This window comes from Ixodes scapularis, unplaced genomic scaffold, assembly GCF_016920785.2.
Source record: "Ixodes scapularis isolate PalLabHiFi unplaced genomic scaffold, ASM1692078v2 PGA_scaffold13__105_contigs__length_92229423, whole genome shotgun sequence".
Classification (NCBI taxonomy): domain Eukaryota; kingdom Metazoa; phylum Arthropoda; class Arachnida; order Ixodida; family Ixodidae; genus Ixodes; species Ixodes scapularis.
In genome coordinates, this window is record NW_024609839.1 from 61204374 (window position 1) to 61230963 (window position 26590).

General features: G+C 48.7%; 3 protein-coding genes across 3 annotated transcripts; all 3 read right to left on the reverse strand.

The window, feature by feature from the left end:
- Nucleotides 1-5158: 5158 nt before the first annotated feature.
- LOC8023593 (cleavage and polyadenylation specificity factor subunit 3) lies at nt 5159-11461 on the reverse strand. The gene is made up of 2 exons (XM_002402117.4): nt 9771-11461; nt 5159-5696 (listed from the first exon to the last, which is right to left on the reverse strand). Exons 1-2 carry the CDS (start codon nt 11391-11393, stop codon nt 5223-5225), a joined length of 2097 nt encoding a protein of 698 aa, XP_002402161.3. The 5' UTR covers nt 11394-11461; the 3' UTR covers nt 5159-5222.
- A 4706-nt stretch (nt 11462-16167) lies between these two features.
- Nucleotides 16168-20846, reverse strand: LOC8023598 (serine/threonine-protein phosphatase 2A regulatory subunit B'' subunit beta). The gene is made up of 2 exons (XM_002402118.4): nt 20828-20846; nt 16168-17486 (listed from the first exon to the last, which is right to left on the reverse strand). Exons 1-2 carry the CDS (start codon nt 20844-20846, stop codon nt 16168-16170), a joined length of 1338 nt encoding a protein of 445 aa, XP_002402162.4.
- A 2589-nt stretch (nt 20847-23435) lies between these two features.
- Nucleotides 23436-24728, reverse strand: LOC8023594. The gene has a single exon (XM_029983862.4). It carries the CDS (start codon nt 24726-24728, stop codon nt 23436-23438), a length of 1293 nt encoding a protein of 430 aa, XP_029839722.2.
- Nucleotides 24729-26590: the final 1862 nt, after the last annotated feature.

Here is a 26590-nt window from a genome sequence, read left to right on the forward strand (position 1 = left end):
TATCTAATAATGCCAAGGAAGGCTGACTCACGCGGGTTGCCCCCACGACCAATCGGAACGCATTTTTTCCCAGATCCTAGCACATAACAGCTTCGCTGTAAAAACCCATATAGATCGACGGGCATTTTGTAAAATAGACAGTAGTCGTGGACCGTTATTTTTTCGGAGCTTGTGGTGGTACACTTATTCACTGAAGCCGCCTTGGTTGCATCGATGCAAAATGCTGGCACCACGGATCTTCATGAGGAGGGTTCAAATCCCGGCCGAGGTGAGGCGCCCGCGATCTTACGAATGCCAGTAGCCGTAGCGCCGTGTAACCGAGATTTCAATTGCGCGTCGAAAGGTCATTAAGATCATGGGCTTGTCCATAAATAACTCCCCGGTCCTTCTCCGGGGCGTGCCAGAGATCCTTCGTTGATTTGACACATAAAACCCTCAAATTTGATTAGACTTATTCGCTGAAAGTATAGACATATATATGGCGCCCTTTTAGTTATTGTTTGTGATTTCCGGTGTGTTTGCGGCCTAAATGTGTAACGGTTCCACCGAAAGGGTGTGTCCGTGTTTCTCAGCGCAGAATATTGATGATGACCCTCAGTTGGCCCTACCTTGCACGAGAGAATAAATTCTCACGATGACAACCCGGGAGCGATCCGTGGCCTAACTTGACAGTGCGATGGAAGCTGCGAACTCGCCGGACCAACCAACCGCGCCTCCCTTTCGTCGCCTGATGCCGCTCTGTGCGCTTGGGCACGGGCGAGGGTGTGATCACGTGGCCAAAGGTGGACGGATGACTGGTAAAACGCACGCGCGGTTTGAACCGCACTGTCAGCTCACGATCGCGCCAACTTGGGAACGCAAATTCAATCTTCTTGAGAGACGGGCGCGACCGGAAGTTGACAGAGGCTGAAAGTAGGACGCATGGTTCTGTTATGGGTCGGGACAACTGGATCGTTGATAAGAATAATGATGTCACTATTTCATTGGCTGCGAAGTGCGTTCGGGACAAGCCGCACTCTGCATTCCTTAAACTATCAAAAGCCCTGCTTCTTTTTTTATTTTTTTTTATTTAATAAAAATACAAACACTTAAAAAAAAAAAAGCTAAGCAGTTGTTGGAACGGTTGAAAACCTTCTCTAACTCTTACATTTTGTAACTTGGTTTCTTTTGAAAAAGAGGACCGGATGAGGGGAGAGAATGGGCCTTCTTTGAGGAAATTCCACAGCTGCAGAAGTCCTGATAATAGACACTTTTCAAAAATTCGATCCGATGTCCACCATTGTTTGGTGGACTCGGACGACTCGGATCGGCCCAGCAAACAATGGTGGGCCGATCATGTATTCATTTGACACGATAGCAGCGTCAGATTTCGGCTTGAACTAGGCTCGGCCCGTATCGAAAACGATTGCTGCGTCAGCGTTCGACGAGGACTCGGCTCGGCTCCTATTGGGTGCGAGTGCTGCGTCAGCGTTCGGCGAGGACTCGGATCCAATCACACGCCTCGTCTTCGTGAACAAGAAATGGCGACCGCCGAGGTTGCTTAATTGACTTTTGAAAGCGGTTATTGAAACAGCACTATCTTAATTTGCTATTTGAGTAAAATTATTAAAGTTTAACAACCGTACACCCCGGTCTCACCACACAACATAAAAAGAGAACACTTCGAAACCCAACGCAGCGTTCAGGTTTCTAAAATATGAACATGACAGAATCCGGGGACGCCGTGTCAGACATCAGTGTGTCCAGGTACATTTTGTCCGACGTCCTTTTTAAGGAATTGCGTGTCGCACCAAACAACTTGCCTAATTAGCTTTACTTGGTTTCACCTGGAGTCCAGGCGCAGCAGATGCTACGAGCTGATGGGATCAATCAGACAACGTGAAAAGCGCACCATCGTGGTGTTCCTGTACGTGTTACATCACCGCTGAACCAATCATAAACAGAAAAGGCCCAATGACTTGCGCTTTTGACGTCGCTTGATTGCTCTCATTATTTTGTGTCGTGGAGGTAGCAAGCTTCTGAGGGCGACATGACGTCATCAAATGTGAAGCCGGGGGAGATTTTAATGCAATTAATGCAAAGGTGCAGGCGAGCTGGATATAATTAACGATAATAATCCCTGGAGAAGGGGAACAAAGCACCAACACAAATCTCCAAACACAGCTAGGTGACTGGTGCGTGACCGAAAAAATCCGCCTGGTCCTGCTTTCGAACCAGGGACCTCTTCATTTCCGGTGGAGCGCTCTACCAACTGAGCTAACCAGGGGATGAGACGTCATGCAGTAGAGCAAACGGGTTTTATCAGCTGCCACCAGTCTAACATCAACAAGGGTGAATGGCCTGCCTCTTAGGGTTATGACTTCCGGTTCGGAGGAACACGCTCCCAACGATGACCAAGAACGAACAAAACCAAAAGACGCTATTTGGCGGAAAGGACACCCTTCGGAACCCTTGGGGGCATTCCCATCAACTGCGCCCTCTACTTCCGGCTTCACTTGCGACTTCCTTGTTTGGCGGCTGACTTGAGCAGGTATGTCACCTCTGTTTGTTCCTATCTCTATGTTTTGAGCAGGGGGGTAAAGGTGGGTGAGGAGGAGTGGCAAATCCCGCGCGCCGACATCCTGGGTCCCGAGTGAAAGATTGCGAAAGAGAGCGACAGAACACGAGAGAAAGAAACCAATGTTGCCAGCAGAAGGACGACAGTCGCAATGGTAATCGCGAAGACTGGAAACTCTCAGCAATATAAACAGTGATAATTTAACGTTGCAAACGAAATTCTTAGCTATTCTAAGGTTTATAAAAAGCAGCATACTCATTACGCTGCATTAAATTCCCTTCTGTCGAAATCTAAAAAAATCTGGTAGTTGCGCAGTTTCGTATTTCCGGGCGCGGGTAAGCTAAACCAGATAACCGAAGCCGGTTATCTAGTTTAGTTTAGTGTTGACGGGAGGCCGTACATCTGCGTGCTATGCAAAAAGAAAGCTTCGAAAGGAACGCGAATATCTTTCCATGGTAAGTTCGTGGATGGTTGAAGTTCGTGAAACTGCTCTGATGATATATTTGTAAAATCGGAGGCAGTTGGTAACCATGTGGGACCCCGAGGGTCTGCCTGCATACTCCGCCGCTTGCGGCAGCCAGAATGCGTGGGAAAATGGCGGACCTTTTCCTCTATAGATTTAGTATGTATGATCTCGGCTGCGGTCTGCCGCTTCTCCGGGCACGTCGGTGAAAAGCAGTGAAGCATGATGCGCGCGCGGGCCGTCGCCTCACGCGTGAGCAGTAGGAAAAAAGAAAAAAGGAAAAAGTCTATTGACTTTTAGAAGTGCAAAAAAAAAAAAAGTCAATCAGGGACTGGGGCATTGATCTAAGTTAGGTGCAATTCGGTACTCTTTGCAGTAAGAGGTACTTACTACGACTACTCTTGTGTCAGTTCATGCATGGCTTGCACATTACTTCAGTGCACCATGCTGGTCGTCATTCATTCTTGTTTTTGCCGAGGAAAATAAATTCGGTTGTCCACAGTGTATGCTGCAAAAGGTACGTGTTCAGCAGCAAGGCCACCAGAATGGCGGCCTATGTGACATCGGCGCAATCCATCAGTGAAGCAAATACCGCGATTAATCTTTAAGAAGTCATTGTCAAATTACTGCAAACTTGCTCACCTACATAACTTATTGCACTAAATGCAGGAAAACAGTGCTTACCTTCTACCAGTAAAAACAACAACAAAACAGACTGGTTAAAGGGTCATGGAATTGATCAAAGCTGGCAATACATGACTTGCATTGACGTCACATCAGCCGCCATTGCTCCGTACCATGCTTCTGTTTCCATACCTTCTGCAGCCCACATATGTCACCTTTGAACTTGGCTTCTCGGCTTAGGCTTGCCTAAAAAAAACAGATTCGAAGGTGCGAAATGTACGCTGCACAAGGTACGGAGCAATGGTGGTTGGTATGGTGCCATATGACGTCACATGCAAGGCATGTATAGGGATGGTGTACAAGGTATTCCCATCCTGTAGTGTACAAAAAACCTAGTTCTTTTTCTTCCGTCAGCTGAAGATGCATCTTACACAGGCTGGCACCACCAATCCCAATTTACCAAATGAGTAATTGATGATTGATCAGTTCAGCAATCGCCAAACTTGACTAAAGTAGCCATTACAATGCCAGCTAAGGCTAGAAACAGCACAACCTGTACAGCTGCGCCGCTTAATTTATGCTGCCATCTCGGTGCCAGTACCTGTGTTTGTTAAAAATTAATGAGAGTTGTTGGGACAGGCAGAAGTTCATTAGTGGAACTGGAGCCACTAAAAAAGGATAACAACGCTTCGGCCATATTGGTGCATCGTTGCAAGTTATCTGAAGCTTCACCTGAAATTATGAGAAATGCTGTTCTGCCCCCTAGCAATGTAAAACACTCCACGACAGAGCAGAAACGACATCGGCCGAGCTCTCCGACACCGTACCTAAAGCTTGGGAAGTCAAAATTTCTAATCGTAACAATCACCCGCTCTGCACTAAGCACTAAAATGGCGGCGCCCACAAGAAATTCGAGAGAATATTGTGCCGACACTCTGAGCATAGGTCATAAGTGGCTCTTGGTGGAACGCGGCGAGACCAAAAACACTTCCGGGCAGCTAAGAAACGCCCCACCACCCGAAAGGGGAGATCGGTGGCGAAGTCTGTTAGCTCACCACAGTCGTGGAGTGAAGGTTCACACTGAAAATCCAGGGACAGTGGTGCAGCCAGAGGGGAGGCTTATGGGAAACCCAGCCGACCCTATAATATACACATGCATTTTGATCCCCCCCCTCCTCACCCAAAGTCATGAACATCACAGCCATATCAACCCCCTCACCTCCTCCCTCAAAAATAATTCCTGGATACACCACAGCTTAGGGATCCTCGGTTCAATCCCCACCACTGCCCGTTTCGATCTGGATCAGCGTTGTACTGGTGTGCAGATATGTATCACTACTGAGCGACGCACGTTAAAGGCCCCAAGGTACCGGTTGTACTGCACTGGCTAAATTTCTCATCTACAACGGAGACAGCAATCATCCATTGGGGCTGGCTAACTTCCCACTGCAGAAAGAAACGCAACACACAATTACTCTTGTTTGCCACCCAAGACAAGACACTCGACACAGACCTTCTGTGTTGTTGAAACTTCATTTACAGCAGAAAACAAACATAATAAAAGGGCCGTCCGTCGAGTCACACCTTGAGCGGCGCCATGGAGTTGTACAGTTTGGTGACCGCCGTGGTGACGATCTGCTGGAGAACGTCGTCGCCCTCACACTGCACTTCCAGGCTCCTGAGGTTGATGTGGGCGCTTCGGTCGTTGACGGTCACCATCATGCGCTCGCCCTTCACAACCTTGCCGACCGAGTCCTCGCCAAACATCTCCGCCAACGTCTCCATGAGGCATTCGGTGAAGTGCATCCGGTCCACCTTGATCAGCGTCGAGGGCAGGCTTCTGCTCGGGGTTGAAGAACACTGTGCACGCAGCACCACGGTGATGACCGCGTCTGCGAACAGGTCGTTCATGGGGCTTGAGTTCCACTCGAGCAGGACCATGCCCGGACTCTCCTGCACCACGGTGACCTTGCCGAAGACGCGTAGTGCCTTCTTGGCGCCCTCGACGATCTCGACGTCCCCCGAGAGTTGGTTGAGGAAGAAGTGCAGCATCTGGGATAGAAGTGACAAAACAAGGCCGTTTTCAATTCATTTTTGTTTTTAAGAAAAACAATGCAGTCATCTTCAGTGTCACCTAGGAAGAACATACAACAAATATTACGACCTAGTCCTCTCTAGATGTTTCCTAAACGGTCCGGCAAAATTTGGAATGCGCCAAGTTTGGGAAATCGGCTGACTCTAACAGCCAAATTGAGGTGCAATCAAGACTATGGCGTTGGCATAGCCAACATTGAGCTAAACATCAACGTTGATCCTTTTTGTTTTTTACTCCGGGCAAGCTTAACGGGCGACGGCAGTAATGTTTCCTCTCAGCGCTCAGCGGTGTTCTTGTGATTGGCGTAACATGCCTGCACTTCTTGGAAGCCGCCCCGCCATTACCACCGTCTCTCGTGTCACAACCACCGTAATCGTCTCAACGTTTGGGATTAGTGTCCCTCGGAGTTTCGTTCACACTACGTGCGCAGACTGATGCTGCAGTTGTGCAGATGTCATTGAATGTTGTAGACACCAAACGTGGTAAACAGTGCAATGAAGAAGACATTTGCGCCAGGCACACGCCCGCCCCTACGGTGGCCTGCACCCAATCCCGCCCATCGTTAAATATAAAATGATGCGACATGTCAAACGACGTGGTAGCCATGTTTTTGGCGGCTAGAGGCCAACGTTGCCCGACGGAGCCGAAATTTCGGTTTAAATTTTTGCTTGTTTAAAATAAGATTTAACAAGATATATCCCATGTTTCGCAAAGCAAATGACGTGTGCCTTTTATGAGTGCTTTTTAATGTAAAATCACTCATTATTCTATAATTTCCAGAATTGAGCAGAGTTGAACGAACACACAGTTGTGTTCAATCAACTGCATCGCGTCCGCTAACGACGAGATTATAATTCCCATATAGACTCCATACAGAAGCTAGAGTTGCTCGTCTTTTTTCCACGTGCTGTCACGCCGTTATTCGCCGAGATTGATCACGCGAGGAGCAAAATCCTAGTGCCGTGCGGAAAGGCTACTGATACAGCCGCTTCGCCTCTGTTGCAAGCACCCTAGCGTATGTACCCCCGCTTCTGCCTCCTTCTCTGCTTTCCAGGAAATGAGGAAAAAAAAAAGTGGCACCGCTATTCGCAGTATTTAGTGATGTGACGAGCAGAATCTCGGGCCGTGCAGGAAAGCCTGCGCTACGGGGATGAACGTTAACTCTGGCTCCCATAGGGAGCCTATACAGGAACTCTACATGAGATAACCCGCTGGCGCCATCTATCAGATAGCCCTTTAACAGTCCCGATCCGCACATAACAACACCGAAGGTTTTGCAAACGATCGCTTATAATGGTTGTAGAGGTGATTGCATTTCTTCTTTTCTACTGCCAGAGCCCGTTTGCTCGAAGCCGGTTAACTTTAACCGCGGTTAAAAGTTAACCGCCCTTCCCTACTAGGTACCTACAAGTACCTAGGCAAGTTTGACGAGGACTGGATGAGCGATAGCTCCGTGTTTTATTATGGGGTGGTAGCTGGTGTCACCTACTGGCTGTAGCGAAGATACGTGGCTTCCGTGGAAAGGTTCCCGAAATGGGGGGACCCAAAAAATGCGCGCTGCCTGGTTTTCGCGACGCAGCGTGGCATACATTCGAGCTTAAGAAACAATTTTTATTGCTCGTGGTACAAATAATCGGCAAGGTAAAACTAAATTAACCCTTGTTTGGAAATTTTCTAAATATTTGGCTGTATGAAGTGAAGAAAAGCCTTGTTGAAATTTCCTTTCGAGTTCGAAAGAGGACGACCAAGTTGAGTCCTAGAAACGATAAGGAAGAAGTGAGCAGTGAAAGGCGGGCGGTACACCGGCAGCATGGTTGGCCAGAATGTAACAACTTTATATGACACCGTCATAAATTGAAACACCTGTAACTCGGCTCCACTGAAAATTGACCTATGCATAAATTACCCGAACATCGAGAAGAACGCTGGAAGTGTAATTCTATGACCCGCGCGCGCTGGCTTTCCACTTATAAAAGATTTGAAGTAAATAATCATAATAAATCTTTGACAAACGGGCGTGCACGGCAAAATTTGTTTTAGGCTTTTTGCTTCAGAACAGTTATTACTGCAGACGCCAGCAGGTGCAGCGCGTGTAACTACACTCGTAGCATGAACCCTGGTGCTTTTGAAATTTAGCAAAAGGTCTATGGGAACGCTGTCTGCTTTTGTGTGCTATCAATACCCGGCCGATTGAGTCAAGGCAACCCACTTTCCAAAGACGTTGCCATGCCGACAACTATCGCGTTCATTTAGGTTTAGGAATGGCCAGAGTCGAAAGTCTATCTAAAAAATGCGGCGAGGTTATTGCTCATGCTTTGCGTTTTAAGTGAGGTAAGGCAACGCGAAAACCTCCTGCGCCATTCATTGCTGACTAACGCGCCCGCTACTGCAGTTACTACGACGTATTAGTTCCAAAGCGAGCGGCGCTCACTCACCGGGGCACCGCCATGTTTCCCCGCCGTCCTTACTCTGCCGGTCACGTGACCCAAAATTCCCCCTCGTAGGGAAATCCGGTTAACCGCGGTTAGTTAACCAGCTTCGAGCAAACGGGCCCAGGTGGGCATTTCTGGCTCTGTTTTGTTTATTTGCCTGCTGGCGCTTCGGTCGGGAATGGGAATGTGCTTTGGTAGACGAGTGTCGCGTTTCAGGGGGTCCCGTGTCTTTATGAGTTGGAATTCTGCTTGTTTTCTAGCTTTTCCCGGTACCGTGGAAATCGCCGCGGGCATATCGCCCCTTAAAATTTTATGCGAAACCCCGGTTTTCAGACGCATGTGAAAATACTTAAATTGCCCACGAGACGTTGCTGTTTAAGCGCCGCGTGCATCTATCTACTCCTTGACCTTGAAATGCAGGACCAGACGTAAAGGCGTAAAGGCTTTCCGGGGAACCCACGGCCGAGACATAAACACGTCACCGGTCGCCAGGTCGTTTGCTGGGAGACAAAGCGCTTCAGAGCTCTCGGAGTTGTGTCTCGGAACTCTTTCGTGACGCCCGGGGACCAGGAGCTCCCCATATATTCTGTATATGCCTGGCGTGCCTTTCTTTTTACTTTGTTTTCAACAACATTTCGTGGTGGCATAGACGTGCCTCAGCCGACATGTGTCGGTGGTTTTCGCCGTTCGCGAATGTGTATCTTCTGTGGCAGATAGGAAAGCCATAAGTCGTATTTTATCCTCGGGTTCTGAGAACCAAGGCTTGGCTTATGGTTCACTCTCAGAGCAATGATCTCTCCTCCAATTGGTCGAAAGTGCGTTGGTTCCTCAAGCCAATGGGACCAGGCTCGAACCTTGATTGGCCCGGACGGGTTCAAGCACGCTGCTTTAGACCCTGGCCGGACAGGGAAATCTTGGAGTTTTGGAATGGATTCGTGAGCGACCCACTTACGTTCAACTCCCGCGGTGCGCCGCGTTACCTGTCGTGCGGGACAGCATCTTTGTCTTTGCGGCTACAAGGTAGCCGCCGTTTTTACCATGCGCGTTAGGACCATCTGACGCCGAGGTGTCCCCTGCAGTCTGTAAGCCGTGCGGGGCAGTTTATTACAACGCGTGATCTGTTTACACTTGTCGTCCTTTATGTAACTGTTTGATTCTTTTTATCGAAGTAGAGTTTTGTCATCCTTGTTAACCCATTGTTGTCGGTCGCCTTTGCATCACCACCGACACATCCAGCCCTCCAGCAACTGGCTTCATCCACAATCCCCCAGTCCTCGACGGCAACTCAAGGTGGTCCATCGAGGCCGGGGAAAACAACCTCCTAACATCACTACGGTGTAAGAATTATTTCAAGAACACGGTAAAAGAATGATGCATAAAAGATGCGAAGATCGGAAACATTCCAGGACTGCCCAATAGACGGCAACCATACGGTTTCTCGTCGTAAACGGTGGCAAGACAGTTGAACACGATCATGCTCAAACTCAAATGTGTTAATGGGCCTTCAGACACCATCTACACTAGCATCTCCCAACCAACCCCCAACAGTTGCAATTTGCACAAACAACATATCAAAGCGCAACTCGAAGCGAGGTATACCTGGAACGAGCCGGAGTAGTTGAGGCTCATCCGCTGTCCCACCGTGCTCATCACCATGTCCGTGTACTTGGCCAGGTCGGCTGGCGACAGCAGGTGGTAGCTGAAGTTGCGCTTCACCAGGACCCCGGACAGCTGGCGTCCCGGCTCGGGCGCCTGAACCGCCAGCGACCCCATCACCTTCGCCGTCTTCTCACCCCTGAAGTAGAGCTCGACGGCCTGCGTGTTTCGTGGGTTGTGCACCTCAATCCTCGTCTCGACGTCATCTTCGTACTCCCGGACAATGGCCGCCTTCAGCCTCCCCATCTCGTTCTGCTCGCCGTGCACGAGCACGATGTGTGGCGGCTTCAGCGTCCGGATGAACTCGCTCGTCTGCTGGTAGTCGGTGTGGGCCGAGAACGAGATATAGTCTACGGACATCTTCAGCGGCAGCTTCTGGCCGACCATCGTGGAGATCTCCTCCGGCTCGGAGAGAATTGTCTTGGCTAATGTCCCTTCCACGCAGTAGCCGGCAATGATGACACCGTTCTTCGGGTCAGTGCACCAGCTTTCAAAAAGCTCGCGGGAGAGCCCGCTCTGCATCATGCCGGGACTGGCCATGACGACGCATGGCCCCACGTCCTCGAAATGCTCGATGCTCTTGAGGTTCGAGATGTGCTTGAAGACGAACGGGTTGTTGATGGTGATCTGTCTTCTGATACGTTCGTTCATGGCGTTCACGTACGTCTGGTAGACGGCCATGCACTTTTTGGCCAGCGACGACGCGTAGTAGATCGGGATGTCGTGCAGCTCGGGGTGGTTGGACCAGTACTCGTCGAGAATGAGCAAGAGCTCCTGGGCGCGGCCGAGGGCGAAGACCGGGATGAGGCATCGGCCACCGCGGTTCACGATGTCGTGCACCAGGCCCGTGAAGCGAGCCTCGCGCTCCTCTCGCTTCTCGTGGATATGGGTGCCGTACGTCGACTCGATGATGAGCACGTCTGGGTGAATGTTGGGGATCTCGGCGGCCATCAGATGCCGGTCCTCCTGCCGCGAGAAGTCGCCTGTGTAAAGAACTTTGACTCCTGCGATCTCGATCATGAACATGGCCGCGCCGAGGACGTGGCCCGCGTTGTAGCACCAGAACCGAATCCCGTTCACCTCCTTCTCCTCGTGGAAGTTGATCGTCTCGATCTTTTCCATACTCGCCTCTAGGTCCGTCTCCGAATAGAGCATCTGTTCAGTGCCGATGTTGCTGACTTTGATGTAATCGGCCAGGAGCCAGCGGTAGATGGCTTTAGTCGCGTGGGTCATGAAACAGCGGCCCTTGAACGTCGTTTTCTGCAGGAACCAGGGCAGAGCGCCGCAGTGGTCGAGATGGAAGTGGCTTACGAGTAGTAAGTCGATCTCGTCCGCTTCGATCAAGTCGACGTAGGGGAGCGCGTCGAGTCCCGACATGCCCGGGTGGATGCCGCAGTCGAGCATGATGCGCTTGCCTTTGAACTCGAGGATAATGCATGATCGTCCGACTTCTTGGCCCGCGCCCAGCGGTCGGATTAGAAGCAGATCACTTTCTTCGGCAGGTACCTGCGTGTCAGCTTTTCTTTTGGGACTGTCACCACCCGGCGCGTCCATGGAAGCGGCCATTTTGCTAACAACAAACGATCCGGTAGCGCGGGACGGGAGGCGCTCGACGTCCCGCGTAGTGGCACTATCTGGAACTAGGTTTTCGCCAATATTAATTTAGTTTCGTTTTCGAGATTTACGTTTTCGGCAGGACACAAGAAACGTGCGTTTATCCCGAACAGCATCATTTCGAGTTCGACAGAAAAATAGGAAGGAAAGCTATTTAAAACGTAACGACCTCACATAACATCTTTTCAGAGAAGTTTATATCAAAGAATGACTGAAAAGAACGAAAGCCACGATGATTCTAGTGTCATGAAAACTTTTGCAGTACGCTGGGGGCCAGGCTCAAGGGTAGCAGTGTCCCTTGGGGGGTTCGCTACTGTTTAGGAGTATTAATAGATCTAGCATACAGTAAATTCATATATGTGGTCTCGTATAAATAAATACGAGGACTGCCGTAGTCAATTCTAATTATATTTTGTATCTTATGTATCACTATGGTTTTCAAAGCCATCATTGTTCGTTGGTCAGACGAGTCTGTGTTATGGATAAGTATCTCAACTATTTTATTATCATAATTTACATATACATATTTAGTATTGTTTTTGTTTCTTTAATAATTAAGTGCCAAAACTGTCAAACCTGTGCTATATTAATTTATGTGACGATGTGCTATGTAAATTTATTTGACTGAAATGCTGTTGCTTGCACAGGCCCCCAGACATTCTCAAGTTGTCTGTGACAGCTTTTCGTATGGTGGACCCCAACATTTGAAAAATATAAAATTTAATTTAATTTAATTTAATTAACTGGTTTGCTAACGACCCATTTCATACGTTCTGTTTCAGTGTCTACAACTTCGTGAAGTCTGACAAATCTAACAGGCAAAATACCAGAGCACTGGAATATATACAGGGTATTCGACGTAACTTAAAGGGAAGCTACGGAGCTTCTTGGAAGAAATGAGTTAGAAGTGAAGTCTAGTGTATTTTTACCCTGTGAACCCAAATACCCAAACCATTTGCAGCGTAGGTATTGTTAAACGCGAGAAAAACGCGAAAGACAGTCGCTGTCCGTGACGTCATCGACGGCTCTTTTGGCTGCCCAAGGCTAGGGGGGCGGGGCTTCAGCCCTATTTTGAAATTGCTCTTGTGGCTCTCCGGCGCGTCGCATTGAAATATAATTTTGATATCTGTTATTCTAAAGGCCAAATGAACGCAATTCATGCGTTTTTTCTCAAATGTACAAGTGCCCCATCTTCCCTTTAAGCTAAGATTTACAAATATTTTGGTGCATTTTAGGAATAAGTTTGTGCATTGTTCGGTCGGGTCAGCACACCCGACCGGACATTGGGAGGCCCAGAGTTCCAATCCTGGCTCCGCCGTTTATTTTGACTTTTGGTGGGTTCGTAAAACTTTGATCCTTTGAATCACTGGATAAAGTACGGTTCATTTATCTGTATGGTCGTTTATATATATGTACAGGGTGTTTTTTTTTTTTTTTTAAGCTTAACTGATTTGTTTAAAAAAGCCGTGAAAGTTACACTTATGCCGCTTGTGGAGGTGAGTTATATGGCCAGGGGGCAGGGCCGTAACCAAGGGGGGTGGGGGGGGGGGGGTAGGGGGTTCTGACCCCCCCCCCCCCCCCCCCCGAAATTGTTTTCTGGGTACGGCCCTGGTCGGTGCACTGGCGGCCAGCCGATTTTAATCTCGACCTCTGCGCACGCGCAGTGGCGCCGGTCGGCTACCGGGTACCAAACCTGGACCGGTTCTCCGGTTTGCTGTAACTCTGCATTATATGCCACCGATGCACATGATTCATAGGCGAAAATAAGACAATAGACACTTTCAAAATGGCCGCCGTTGTCCCCGAAACCCCCCCCCCCCCAGAAATTTTTTTCTGGGTACGGCCCTGCCAGGGGGACATATTGTAGGGGGCTAATTGTAACGATCAGTCGTCTAATTAATTAAAATTTTTTAATTAACTTTTTAATTAATGAAAATAGACATATAGTTCCAATTAGAAACTTGCTCAGCGTCATCGAAAACCACTAAATCAGTAATTTTCAGAAAGACTTTCGGCTCGTAAGAAGCGTAGTATTATACCAAAGTTATCACTCGTGGAGCAGGTACAAGGCTGGGGCTAGATAAGAGACGGAAAAATCGCGCGGGCGCCTTATCGCAACCGCTAGCTTTGTACCTGCTCCACGAGTGGTAACTTTAGTGCACTACTATGCTTCTCACGCGCTCAAGGTCTTTCTGAAAATTACTGATTTAGCGGTTTTTGGGTGACGCTGAGCAAGTTTCTAATTGAAACCATATGTCTATTTTCATTAATCAAAAAGTTAATTAACGAATTTTAATTAATTAGCCGACTGAACGTTACGATTAACCCCCTATTATATGTCTTCCTGCTTTCACGGCTTTTTTAAACAAATCTGTTAAGCTTAAAAAAAAACATCCTGTAAAAAGACTTTCAAAAATCCTAAAAATTGGGGCGATTGAAAAAAGAAGAAACTCTCTTCGGGAACAAACTACCAGCCGTGGCGGACGTCAGGAATTGCCAAAAACCTACTAATTAGCCAGATAATTAATTAGAACTTGTTAATTAACTTTTTAATTAGGGGAAATAGACATATGGTTCCAATTAGAAAGTTGCTGAGCGTTATCGAAAACCACTAAATCAGTCATTTTCAGAAAGACCTTGAGCGCGTGAGACGAGTAGTAGCGCACTAAAGTTACCACTCGTGGAGCAGGTACAAGGCTAGCAGTTGCGGTAAGGCGCCCGCGCGATTTTTCCGCCTCTTATTTAGCCCCAGCCTTGTACCTGCTTCACGAGTGGTAATTTTAGTGCGCTACTACTCTTCTCAAGCGCTTAAAGTCTTTCTGAAAATGTCTGATTTAGTGGTTTTCGATAATGCTCAGCAACTTTCTAATTGGAACCATATGTCTATTTCCACTAATTAAAAAGTTAATTAACAAATTTTAATTAATTATCTGGCTAATTAGTAGGTTTTTGGCAATTCCTGACGTCCGCCGTGGCTAGCAGTTTGTTCCCGAAGAGAGTTTCTTCTTTTTTCAATCGCCCTAATTTTTAGGATTTTTGAAAGTCTTCACAAAAACACCCGGTATATATATATATAGGCAAAAGTAATGTGCGCAGACACAGCAGCCGTAGGATGATAAAAATAAAATACTAATTTAATGGCGAAAAAAGTCACGCAAGAAAAAAGGGTGAAGTGCCGAAAAAAAGTTGTATTAGTTTACGGGAATAATGAAGACTAGGCACAAGAACGCTAATTACGCGGGAAAGAAAAAACAGGCCCCCATCCTGAAGAAGGCAGTGCCACTGCCGAAACGTCGACGGACGTCAGGCCCCTTTCTTATTTTTATCCATTTTTTTATTTTTAAATCTTTAGTTTATTTTTCATTTAACAATTTATTTTTGTAAGTTCTTGTGTGTTAACTTTGACTTTTACTCTGTCCTGTTTAGAAGTTTCTTTCTTCTTAGATGGATAATGGAAGGTTCCTTTTAATGTATAGACGCTTTGCAGCAGCTGTGCATGGACGCCGCCATAACTGACCTTCAGATTTTGTTTCCTCTTATTTCGTTTATTTCACTTCATCATTACCATAGCAGGCCAGGTTATTGCCACATTACATTCAACTGTGTCCTTTTCTAAAGCATCGGCTTTTGTAGAGGATCGTTAACTACCGTTTCAGTTGCTCGGCATCTTGGTAAGACAAGAGAAGGTCAGCCATGGCGGCTGTAATTTGGCGCGTGTGTAAAGCGTCTATAACCGAGTGGGTTGAGGACCAGGTTCCAACTGATTCGGCCAGCATGCGCCGCGTGAGTCGATGACGATCACGGTGGTTGTGAATGAAGACGATGACGAAGTATGAACGTCAATCTTCTTAACAATATATATATATAGACGCTTTACAGCAGCTGTGCATGGGCGCCGCCATAACTGACGTTCAGTTTTTGTTCCCTCTTATTCCGTTCGCTTCACTTCATCATTACCACAGTAGGACAGGTTATTGCAATTTTAGATGCTACTGTGTTCTTGTGCCCAGCATAGGCCCTTGTGAAGACCCGTCAACGCCCGCTTCAGTGGCTCGGCATCTCGGTAAGACAAGAGAAGGGCAGCTATGGCGGCTCAATCTGGCGCGTGTGTAAAGCGTCTATATATATACAGTCAAACGCCTGTATAACGAAGCGTGTGGGACCGCGATAATTCTTCGTTATACACGTCACTTCGTTATATCCGTCGCGCGTTTTAATGACCCCAATAAAGCAGGTAAGCAACGAAACAGCCCGTTGTACAGGCTATTTCGTAGTAGAAGCGTTCGTTGTAGGGCGTTTGACTGTATATAAAGTGTAAACGTGAGTAAAGGAACATCGAAGCTCTTAGTGGAGTTTTATGACATAATTAGTCGACGTTTCGGCCTGAGTCAGGCCGAAACGTATTGTATATTACTCAAAATAATTTGCAAATTTAAGTGCCTCTCGTCATTGATCGCGGATTTAAGTTTTAGATTTGTTATCATAGATTTAAGTACCTTTCGCCGCCTCGCTTGTTCAGTGTATTTCAATTTTAACATGCATTTTCTCATTTAATTTATGAGATAATAATTCAAATGGCAGTTTGTTCTTTCTGTGCGTTTCATGACCTCCACTACCCTACACCTATCAAAACAAAAGCATGCTGCCTCAACTTTAATGCGCTTCGTTTTTATCAATAAGAGCCAGCAATTTATCATTTCTAAGAGTCGCCAACCTCGTGGTTCTCTTACGACAGTTCATCCTCAGACGAGCCCTCCCGGTCCTCTTCCTCCATCAAAAGACTAAACTTTGTCTTGGCAAAGTGCTCCCACTGCGTGGACCCATTGCGGAGTCTATCTGCATCGAACGGGTCGAAGATCTCATGGTGGATAAACTCGTACGTGTTGATGAACGTATTGAAGAACACTGACGCCAGAGCGCACCGCTTGAGATCCGACAACGCGAACAGATTCAACGATCTGGGCTTGACCAGATCGATCATCTGCCTGTAGACGTCTTCGAAGGACACCGGATCATTCATGAGAATGGCCACACGATCGTATTGTTCGCGAAAGAAGGCCTCGAGCTCGTACATGGTCAGCATGCCGTCACCATCCAGATCAAGCCTGTTGAACCAGTACTCGATGCTCCTGGGATGGGACTTGTCCTTTTCAGCCAGGAGGAACACGACGAAGTCCACGTACGTCATGGCAGACGTGCTCAGTAGCGCGAACACTCTCTCGATGACCTTGGGCGTTAGGGCCCCTTTCTCGTAGCGGGCAAGATCGAGTCGGTTCAAAAGTCGATCGTTGTCCAGGTCGAGTGCATTAAAGATGGCGTGAATAACGTAAGCGTCTTTGTATGAGAAGACACCCTCGACGTTCATGAAGTCGTTGTGGCACTCGAGCGAATCCAACTGGGACAGAAAGTCACTGCGACGCAGTTCGGCCATACCCAGCCGCCACGTCCACGTCTTGCCGATCTCGTAGAAGAGTCGGGACACGACAGTATCGATGTAAACAGTGTGCGAACGGGTGACTGGCCTCAGGAAGATGAGCCCGCTGTGCGTCTCGATCAGATCCTGTATCATGTCCCTGAAGTCACCAGGCTGGAGGCACGTCCTGCGGCCCTTGGTGAGGACGAAGACGACCTTGGACAGCCTGTCTTTACCGGCGACTCGATGCAGCTTCCGACAGACGTCGAGGACGGCCTGCTTCGTGGGAGATTTGGAGACCATCTGGAAGAGGGGGAACTTGAGGTACAGCGGAAGGCCGCATATCTTCACGATGGTCTTGAAGTCGTGCCGCGTGAGTGTGCGTCTGCTGAAGTTGCTCAGTTCAGCCGAGACGTTGGCCACCAGGTCTGAGTCGGTCTCGGCTGAGAGCAGGCTCCAGCTCGGTGCTGGTACGGCTTTGACGGTCTCGTCGTCTGTGTCCCCTGTCCGGTCTTGAGGGGTGGCGACGGCATCGGCGCCGCCGGCGCCATCGTTCAGAATGGACGCCATGCAGAAGGGAGTGCGGTGAAAGCATCTCAAGCGGCGAAGTTCCACCTCCAACGTCGGAGGAGCTGCAGGATCAGGGTTTGCGAATATTGTCGTCAATCTCGTAACGTTTCAAGAGCCCACTGGCAAGACGATAACGACAGGGTGTCTCCTTTAGTTGCCTGGCCTCCAGAAAGCGTTCGTTGCCTTCCGTCATGCTTCGGCTGCGCGTACACGCTCGAAGCTTACGAGACACAAAAGTGTTACCGTAGGTAGGAATCTCGCGCTGGAGGCGGGACAACTGAAGGACCTCCCCGTCGTTCTCACTTTGTCAGTGACTATACCTACCTTTCGCGTGCTATAGAATGCACATATGCTGAAATTGCGTATCTCTGCGCGAGATTTTGAAGCGCAGAGATGGTCATCTTTGGGTTCTGTGAGGTGGACAGGGCTCGCTCTAGCTTAAGGCATTCCGCGTGAGAAGACTGTTTAATCTCTAGCTTTACACTACGTACCAATTAATACAATTCTCTTCATTCAAAATTTCCCAGCACACAGAACATCGTGAACACAGCCTGGCGCCCTTTTGCAATTCTGTTGCTTGGTCGCGAGGTGAGAACATGCATAACCACGCCGAGTCAACAAAATCGTAGTCACATATTGTATCAAGACAAACCTGCAAAATCAGTCGGACAGTCTCCAGCGGTGCCATAAAGCATGGGAGCGGTCGAGGTCGCCACACTTGATGACCATTGCACTCAGCGAACAGAATGGACATACAGAGCTCTCGAGACAAAAAGGCATAAAGAGGAAGAAGGCACTTGGAGCCCCAGCTGAATATATCTCTTTGGTATTTCTCAAAAACCTGCCGTGGACGCCAAGCATGCTCTTTAACGATATCAACTGTTTATAAAGTCAGTAGATGCTAGCCGCGAAGAACGTGCTACTTTAACGACGGGACAAGTGGCTTCTGACTAACCTAGAACAAGCGCAATGGCGTCGAGCACTCACCGTCTGAGAGCAGGCGGGTATCCGACATGGAACGGGCATGAATTACGTTGCTGCGCGAAGAGCTCCTAGCGATCAGAGTAGGGCGTCGTGGTGTTGTGTGATCTCAGTCCCAGCGGACCCCACGGCACGCTGGCCGGCGCGAAGGGGCTCGCCCGCTGCGCCGAAACCCGAAAAGAAGAAGCTGAAGTTGCTGCCTCAGCTGCTGGCTGGCTTAGTATCGGTTCTGCTGTTCTATACTCTTATGTCCTCAGCGGCATAAATGACTCAACGAAACCTCAGCCAAACCACAGCAGTCCTACTCATCAATTAATTCCTGAGCAGTATTGGACCACCTTATCCTCATGATTCCGGAACGCCGCGGCACGATAACACAACTTAGTCTGTTGTATGTTCAAGAAAGTCGACGCATGGTGTTCTTTACACAAAAGTGACGAGTCGCTGTGGACAAAAGGCGAGTCTGTAAGCGAAAGACAGGAAAGCCCGCGTACTGCGCGCTCTTAGCACGAGTCCGAGTGCAACAATCTGACGGTATTAGCAACGATGCACAACACTTTTATTCGTAATTTTTTACCGCGTTCGGAAGAGCGTAACGGTACAACAACGCACACGTGGAAATGGGGAAAGCGAGAGCCAGTTTATGTATGTACACGACCTTTAGGTGGCACGCTTCCGTTGCAACACGGCGCTTCTGGCTGGGCTCGCGGCAGCTGCGCTTGAGCAGAGCTATACCGTTGACTCCGGCGGTGCACTTTCTCATTTTCCAAAGCGTTTGAAACGAACGCTCCAACCCTAACCCCGGCTTTCTTTTTATTTATAAAACCACGTGCAAGCCAACAGCTGGCTTTGCTTTCCTCTTTTTTTTTTTATATTTTGGGAGTGGAATTTCAGGGTTCGTGTTAACATTCTGTGGCATTGTGCGAATAAGCAGCTCCTTCAGGTTGTCTTGCCCCCAGAGCGAGCTTCCTATCTTTGACAACCAAAGTACGTCGAAAGGCAATTAGTGGGTGCTGGATGCCGTATCCGAAAGAAACGTCCTACCGTTCTCAGATGCGCTCTTCTATGGCCAGCTGGTCACACTCCAGAGACGAGCGTCAACCATGTTGACAAAATGTAGTATGATGTGTCTGTTCAAGTTTTTGTAATCGAACTTGCGGTCCCATCACTACATGCCGACACACTGTTTACACGCAAGCCCGTGTTTGCCCCAGGTGTGGGCAGTGCGCGCGCACAGAAGCAAGATTTGTGTGAGATGACGAGTCTGCGCATGCGCCGTGTAGAGTATATATGGCTCTGGTGCTGTGCCGATAGCAGCGCCAAGACAGTGGCGTGATGTCTGAGAATTGAGTGTTCGATCGTAACTTGGCAAAGAGAGAACGCTACGCTCCCCTCGAGCCAATCAGGGGAACGGATGCGAAGCACGCGACAGCCCTTACCAAAGAAATAAGGTCCATGCAGTGGGAGAATAGGGTAGGAGGTTGCTCCCCTCACCCTCTTATGTGCGTCCCAGACGTCACTTTTGTCACCCTGGAAGATCAACCTGTCATTAAAAATCCGTACAAAAGCAGCTTTTCTCTCTCTTCCGCCCGTGGCTTCGACAGCACTGCGCGCCACTAGGGAGGTAGAATAGGGTCACGTGCCTCCCTCCGACGCGCCGATTGGCTCGCTGGGACCGCAGCATTCGCCGTTTGCCGAGTTGTGGTGAGACGGAGTATAATGAGTGACGGGAAGTGGGAGGTGTGGGTAAAGCTACTTATCTGTAATCGCATAGCCTCCTCTCTACTGACAATGCCTGGCAGATCATCACGTGACGCGGCCGCCGAAAGGGAAAAGGTAGAGCCGCAGACAAGAGTCATCTAACGGGCGCCCCGCTGCGGCGAGACGCCGAAACACACTTGTCCCGAGCGATGGAATGTCCGCTTGTGCTTCTCCCGTTCCTCGGGCTACCGCTTCTTTTCTCGTCGGATTTGAAAACCATGTTTCGGGTTTGAAAGCCATGTTTCAGGCTCCCCTAGAGATGCTTTGTGCTACTATATCTTCGCGCTCCAAATCTGCGACCGGGCACTCTATGGCTCCGTCATCGAACTGCCAGGCTTTGTGAGTATAGAGGAGGCTATGGTAATGAACATCAATTAACTTTAATGGTATAAAACTAGCGTTAGGGAAACTCAATTTTAGCGCGTGCGAGCTTCAACGGACACAGCGATGGCGGCGAGTGAATGCACCCACTACTGTTGCAGAACAAGACATATGCGCTTTCTTTGTTTCAATGTAATTAAGCCATGGAGGTGTACAATTCACCGACAGAAGTATCGTTTGCTTTCAGAGAAGAAACGCCCTTTTATTATAACAAAAAGAAGAAAAAAAAGTGCATTCACATGTAATCGATGTTGTTGTTTTTATTGTTTCACAAACAAACCTGCATTGAAGTTTGGCATTATTACAAAGGGTGGGATTGTACGAAGGTTAAAGTTCGTCAACGTAACTGTAATATACAAACACTATTATTTAAACAGAACTTGGATATACAAAAAAAGTTACCACTCTCTCTCAAACTCCGTAATTTTACCAAAAAGACCTTCAAGCCAATCAATTCAAATCTTCAGGAATTCTTCCCTAAAAAAGCGGAGAAACAACAACAATGTCAGTATGATGAGAGTAGATCTGGGGGGGTGGGGGGGGGGGGGGGGGAGTCTATTTTGTCAAAAGGGCTCCTAACCGGTTCCATTTTCAGTGTTCGTGCGTGTGGCGCGTGATTTGCTTGCTTTCGGAAGCGACAAACATGCGCGAGCTGGGCTGAGGAAATCGCACGCTGGGCTGAGGACTTCACTGGTGCATACTCGTGGACGACTTTCTGGGGCATTTCAGAAGCCGCTCGTGCGCAACTTTAATCGGCGCTCGAACGCTCTTGCGCCCACCGCTTTGTCTGCATATTTAGTATATTCGCGGCGAGAAGTTCGGGTGTCGCCGCCTGGTGGAATTTTTCACAACCCAGAGTGAAGTGACTACAGCTTCCTCTGCTGCTGCAAGCACGTGCAATGCCAATTGCTTATAGGCACTATGAACAGAACCGCCACTAGCAAGCTTCTCACCGCGAATGGCCACAGAAAGTTGTTCACACCACAAGTACAGCACGTCTCGCGCGAATATCAGGCAATAGACTATTTTCAGGGGTGCCTGCCATTTCGTCACTGCCGCGTTAATTATTTGAGTCCGCCACTGCTCGAGAACGCACTCTGAGTACAGTGAACTAGAATTTCAACCGCACACTTCGTGCCCAATAAATAGTGACCGCCAATGTTGTTAAGCGGTATTTTGAAGAAAAAAGAAGTTTCATTGAGATGTAGTTGGTGCACAGAGAAATAAATATAAAAGGCGAAGCATCCTAAGTCTTGCTTCAAGCTGGTCCAATATAAAACTACGCATATTTTCTGTCCTTGACAGTATGATTCAAAGTACTCCCAAGTACTGTACGTTTTGGCTAACCTTCATCATTTCATTATTCACCGTGTAATGTGTTTTTTTGAAATTTTAACGTTTAAGTTCAACCTATGCAGTTGTCACCTCGTAGAAAAATTTGGTCTAGATCGGTGATTGTGTAAAAGATCAATATCGTTGGAGTCATACACCCTATTAGTAATTCAGACATCTGCGAGTAATCACATCTATTGCATGTCACTGGTCAGAACAGGGCACTGGGGAAATCGCCAGTGACATTTACGAATCTGTGAAAGCTCATGCTATTGCGACTCACAAAACTCAATACGATAAAATAAAAAGGGCAAATAAAAAATACGTACTATCGCAGATATTGCTTTTGTTCGCTGAGGTATAGGCCAATTTGCTCAAGCCAATACATTGTCATCGATTGACAGTGAATATTGACGTGTATACGCGATTGCAAACTGGGCATCTGGCCGCCACCATGTTCCTGCTCGTGTAAGGAAGCACGTGCAATTGCAGGCCTGCCAAAGTCACCTTAACGCGCGTGCTGCACGTGCTTGCACCCATGAGACACCAGTCGGGAATCCATGCCTACAAACATGTATACAGAACATTAGTTCACGAATTACGGGATTTTGTTCTAAAGCGATATTAAAGTGATTTCGACCTCGTGGGTTGTCCTCGCCGCTAGGGAGAGGGAAGTCGGGACTTCCGTCGGCCGTGCCCCACGAAGAGAGCGAAGAGGGCAGTCCTGGCGTCCCGCCAAGAGTGGCGCGACGAAGGGAGAATCTTCGTGTCGTCTGCTCGAAAGACTTGTTTCCAAACATTACTCGCATTATGCGAAATCCCACTTTGGCAGTGTCCAGTTAGGTTACTACGCTTAATGTTGGATGGTTTAAGAAACTTCTCCCGCGCTTATCCACTTGCTTCACGGATCACCGAGCACTGGTGGCAGTCGTCAGTGGCATCCACGACGCCTACCACGACGGCTATGAGAATTAACCACGTCGCACCTCCGTCCTCGGGTACGTGACGGCGCCATTCCACCCGCATTGCTCGACCGTGCTAGAGCTATCGCTTTCGTCTCTTCGCACATTGTGGGCAAAAAAATACGGCTTTTTGGTTACGTACTCAATCAATGCCCCTTGTAAGAAAGTTGAATTCATCGACAGGACACACCAGAACGAAATCTTTGCTGAAGTTCGGTTCAAATATCGTACGTGTTCCAAAGAGCAATAGGAGGTTAACCATAAATCACATCTGTGACTTGTGAGCATACACGTATTAAATAAAAGGGCATTTGTAACGCAGTTGCTACTTTAAAGAGCTCGAAAAAAAAAACGGGGGGGGGGGGGGGGGGGGGAGGGGAGTGGGAGGCTGCAGATAGTATTGCCCTTTTCTCCTCGTTCTGACACCACTGAGTTTTTTTAGTATAACCGGGTGTTATTTCTATTTGTAGAAAGGCAAGACTTACAAATGAACCTTTTAAGACTAATTTGAACCAAACTGTGAAAAGAGACATGAAAATTACTGGGGAAAGACGGTGATAACAAAACACGGGTGATGTCATATATCTTACGACTCTAGAGGTACCAGAAGTGAAACTCTCCGTCCAGCGGCATTAACGGCTCGTACGCTCCGGTGTACGATTCAACCGCAGCAGCAACAAATGAGTTCACGAGAGCTATGGCCGTCGAGCTCGCTATGGCGTCGCCGAACCTCCTCAGAGCGCCGTCCTCCACGAGCTCACTGTTCGACAAAACGTCAACGCTCACCAGTCCGTACAGCACCGGCTTACTCAAGCCGCAGCAGCTCGTGTAATGGTGCAAGGCCAGTGCGTTCTCACCGGCATCAACAACCCGACGCTCTCCAAGACGCCCCAGAGCGAAGCCGGCCCCTGCGTACTCCGTAGCGTTGGCCTTTGTGATGTATTTCCACGGCACATCGAACCGCCATGACGTTACCTCGCGCAGTTGTCTCACCCGAGTCATCAGGGGTACTTCGTATCTTCTGTCCAGGTTATCTTTATCGTAAGCGTATTCAGAGCAGAAGAACTGCTTCTGGACCACGATGCTTCCTATCGAGTCTTCGCCGTAGCTAGCCTCCAGCGTCCGCAGGGCTTCGGGGATACTGCGCCCGTGCTTCGGTACCAAGAACTCTTCAAAGTCGGCGTTGATGACGTACTCCGACTCAAACCGAGACCTGTACGAGCAGTCTAGTTGAGACGCTCGGTGTTCCAGAAGTTCTGAACGGTTAAACTGGAGGTTCCATTTGTGCATCACGATGTCTGCTCCAGAGACGCGCTGCAGGTGAACGAGCAGAAGTTCCACATCGCGCGAGACATCCCCCAGGTAGAAATCGAAGCGGCGAACGCCCACCGTGCTGTAGTAGCCCACGAATTCAGCGAGGACGGAAAGCTTGTCAAAGTGTCCCGCGATCGGGGTTGTGCACACGGCGCAGCACTTGGCCTTGCTCTTTCGTGGCATGTGGACGTCGAGCCAGACGGGAACATCCATCCTGTGACTGATCCCCAGCGCGACCCGAACCGTTCGCTCCTTCAGAATCTCCTCTGGAAACTCAACGGGACACAAAAAAGAGGCTGTCCCCAGGGGGAGCCAGTTGTGTTCCCTTAATGGCTCGTACGTCGCCTGAGCGACGTAAGTTGCTCGGCCTGCGCTGATCCAACACTGAAAGTTCGGCTGACTTGTCTGGAGTTTGGGATCGTCGTTTTCGGTGACGCTGATGATTCGAACGATCCAACTGTCGCTGGCGGATCCCTTTTCCAGATAGGCGGAGTACACATGGATGCCAGGAAAAACGGAGCGCCAGTGGTCGCCATCTTCGTACTGGACCTGTTCTCCCGCATCGCCGGCCATCAGGCTTCTTTTTAATTCCCCGTTGAAAGACGCCAATCTGGATTCTACGTCGTGGTGGTTTTGGTTCAGGCAGGTGTAGACGTGCACTGCGGCAGAAAATAGCGAGCTGAGTTTTATGAGAAAACCGTCATAAAGAATCCTCACGAAGGACTGTGTCATCACGTTACATCATGACGTCATGTGACACCACAGTGTTAAGTGATACCCTGACGTCCTGTGATGCCTTGATGTCACATGACAGCGTTTAGTTTCAGTCACGTGGCATCAGGACGTCACGTGGTACTCTGATATTACATAGCATTATGACCTCACAGTCACGTGGCGTCATGTCAGTTCCCACAAACGTTACTAGATTAGCTCAGTTACGGAACTGCTCATATGCGTTGTTCACACGAGCAGTACCCCCATCGGCCCCCACGGCCCGCCTCCCGTCGTTCGACGCGCCAGGCGGCTCCTATGGTAACTGCAGTGTATTTTATGGAACACGTACGTTTCGAAGCACAGCGCCTAGATGGCGTTCCACCGTACTCAATGATTACTCTATGGAACACAGTTTTGAAACGAAAATCTAGATGGCGCTCCGAACGACGGGAGGCGGACTGAAGTGACTGAGGGGGAGGGGAGGGGGGTACTTTTTTTTTGTGGGAGTTCCACAACTGAGGTAATCTAGTAACGTTGCTTCACACAGACATGCATGTGCCCATTCATTCACAGCTCATTCTCTCTTCTCCCATCTTTATCAACATGAAAATACACTCGAAGCTCACATTTTATTACGATGTATGCATCCCACGATTCTTCCTAAACAGACACGTTTGCTTACATAAACAAAATGCGGATGCGCAGAATTATGTTTTCTGGACAGTGACGCGTCTGCGCATACTCTGTTTCGCGCTCAGCGCCACCGCCTGGGTGCTGACTGTGAAACGTCTGCACGCATACGGCCTCAGGGCGCCGCCATCTTGCACGCGGCTTTGACGTCACGTCGCTGCGGTGGCGCTGCTGTCGGAACGGCGCATGTGCAGATGCTTCACCTCACACGAATCTGTTTTCTGCACACGTGGGGACCAGGCAAGATTATAAAGCGTGTGGCTGCTGGCGAACGTGTATAAAAGAGACGGTCATACCATTGGAACGGAACGGCAGCACAAGGATGTAGACGAATAACAGGCTTGAGATGACGAGAGTGAATGCTAGGAACTTTCGCATGGGGCGGGATCGCCGCATCCTATAGCCAAATCTCAGGCTGAAAAGAAGAAAACAGACGAAAAAAAGAAGGAGGAAGTATTGTATAACAATGTTCAAGACGGTATATACGTCTACCGTGTAGACAAACCACGGGTTTAGGGACACGCTTCATTGGGAGTCATATAGCTCTTCCGCGATTGTCGGAAATATTGATTGCCGAAGGTGATTTTGCAGATATGTCGTGTACGGTAGTTCAAAATAACAGAACAATCCACTCCCGCAAAGCGTTCAGTTCGCCATGATTGGTGGCTAGCGATGTACACCAACACCCCGACAGCCCCCTCCCCCCCCCCCCCCCCTAAAACATCCCAGGCTGAGTCCGACAAGGTCTAACCCCCCTCCTCTCCTTCCCTTTTCCTTTCCCAATTTTCTTACAAAAAATACACAAACCGATTAAAAGCGTGCGACAAGGCAGCGGTGTCACGGTGCGGCTCAGCAAACGCATTTCGCAAAGACATCGCGTATAGCAGCCGACCCATGATTTCTAATCAATGTCAGCTTGCCCGAGTACAGCGCTATACGAAACGTTCGGAGCCGCACTCGGCGCTAACATTTTGACACAAGGTTAGTAAATTGCGAACACATACCCTCCATTCACCGGTAAAAACAGCCGC

What these genes read in the sequence shown, in the direction of transcription:
- LOC8023593 (XM_002402117.4), bottom strand. Translation starts at nt 11,393, where the DNA reads ATGGCCGCTTCCATGGACGCGCCGGGTGGTGACAGTCCCAAAAGAAAA. An exon ending in ACTACTCCGGCTCGTTCCAG is followed by an intron (nt 5,697 to 9,770) that starts GTATACCTCGCT and finishes CTTCTATCCCAG; the next exon opens with ATGCTGCACTTCTTCCTCAA.
- LOC8023594 (XM_029983862.4), bottom strand. Translation starts at nt 24,728, where the DNA reads ATGGCCGGCGATGCGGGAGAACAGGTCCAGTACGAAGATGGCGACCAC.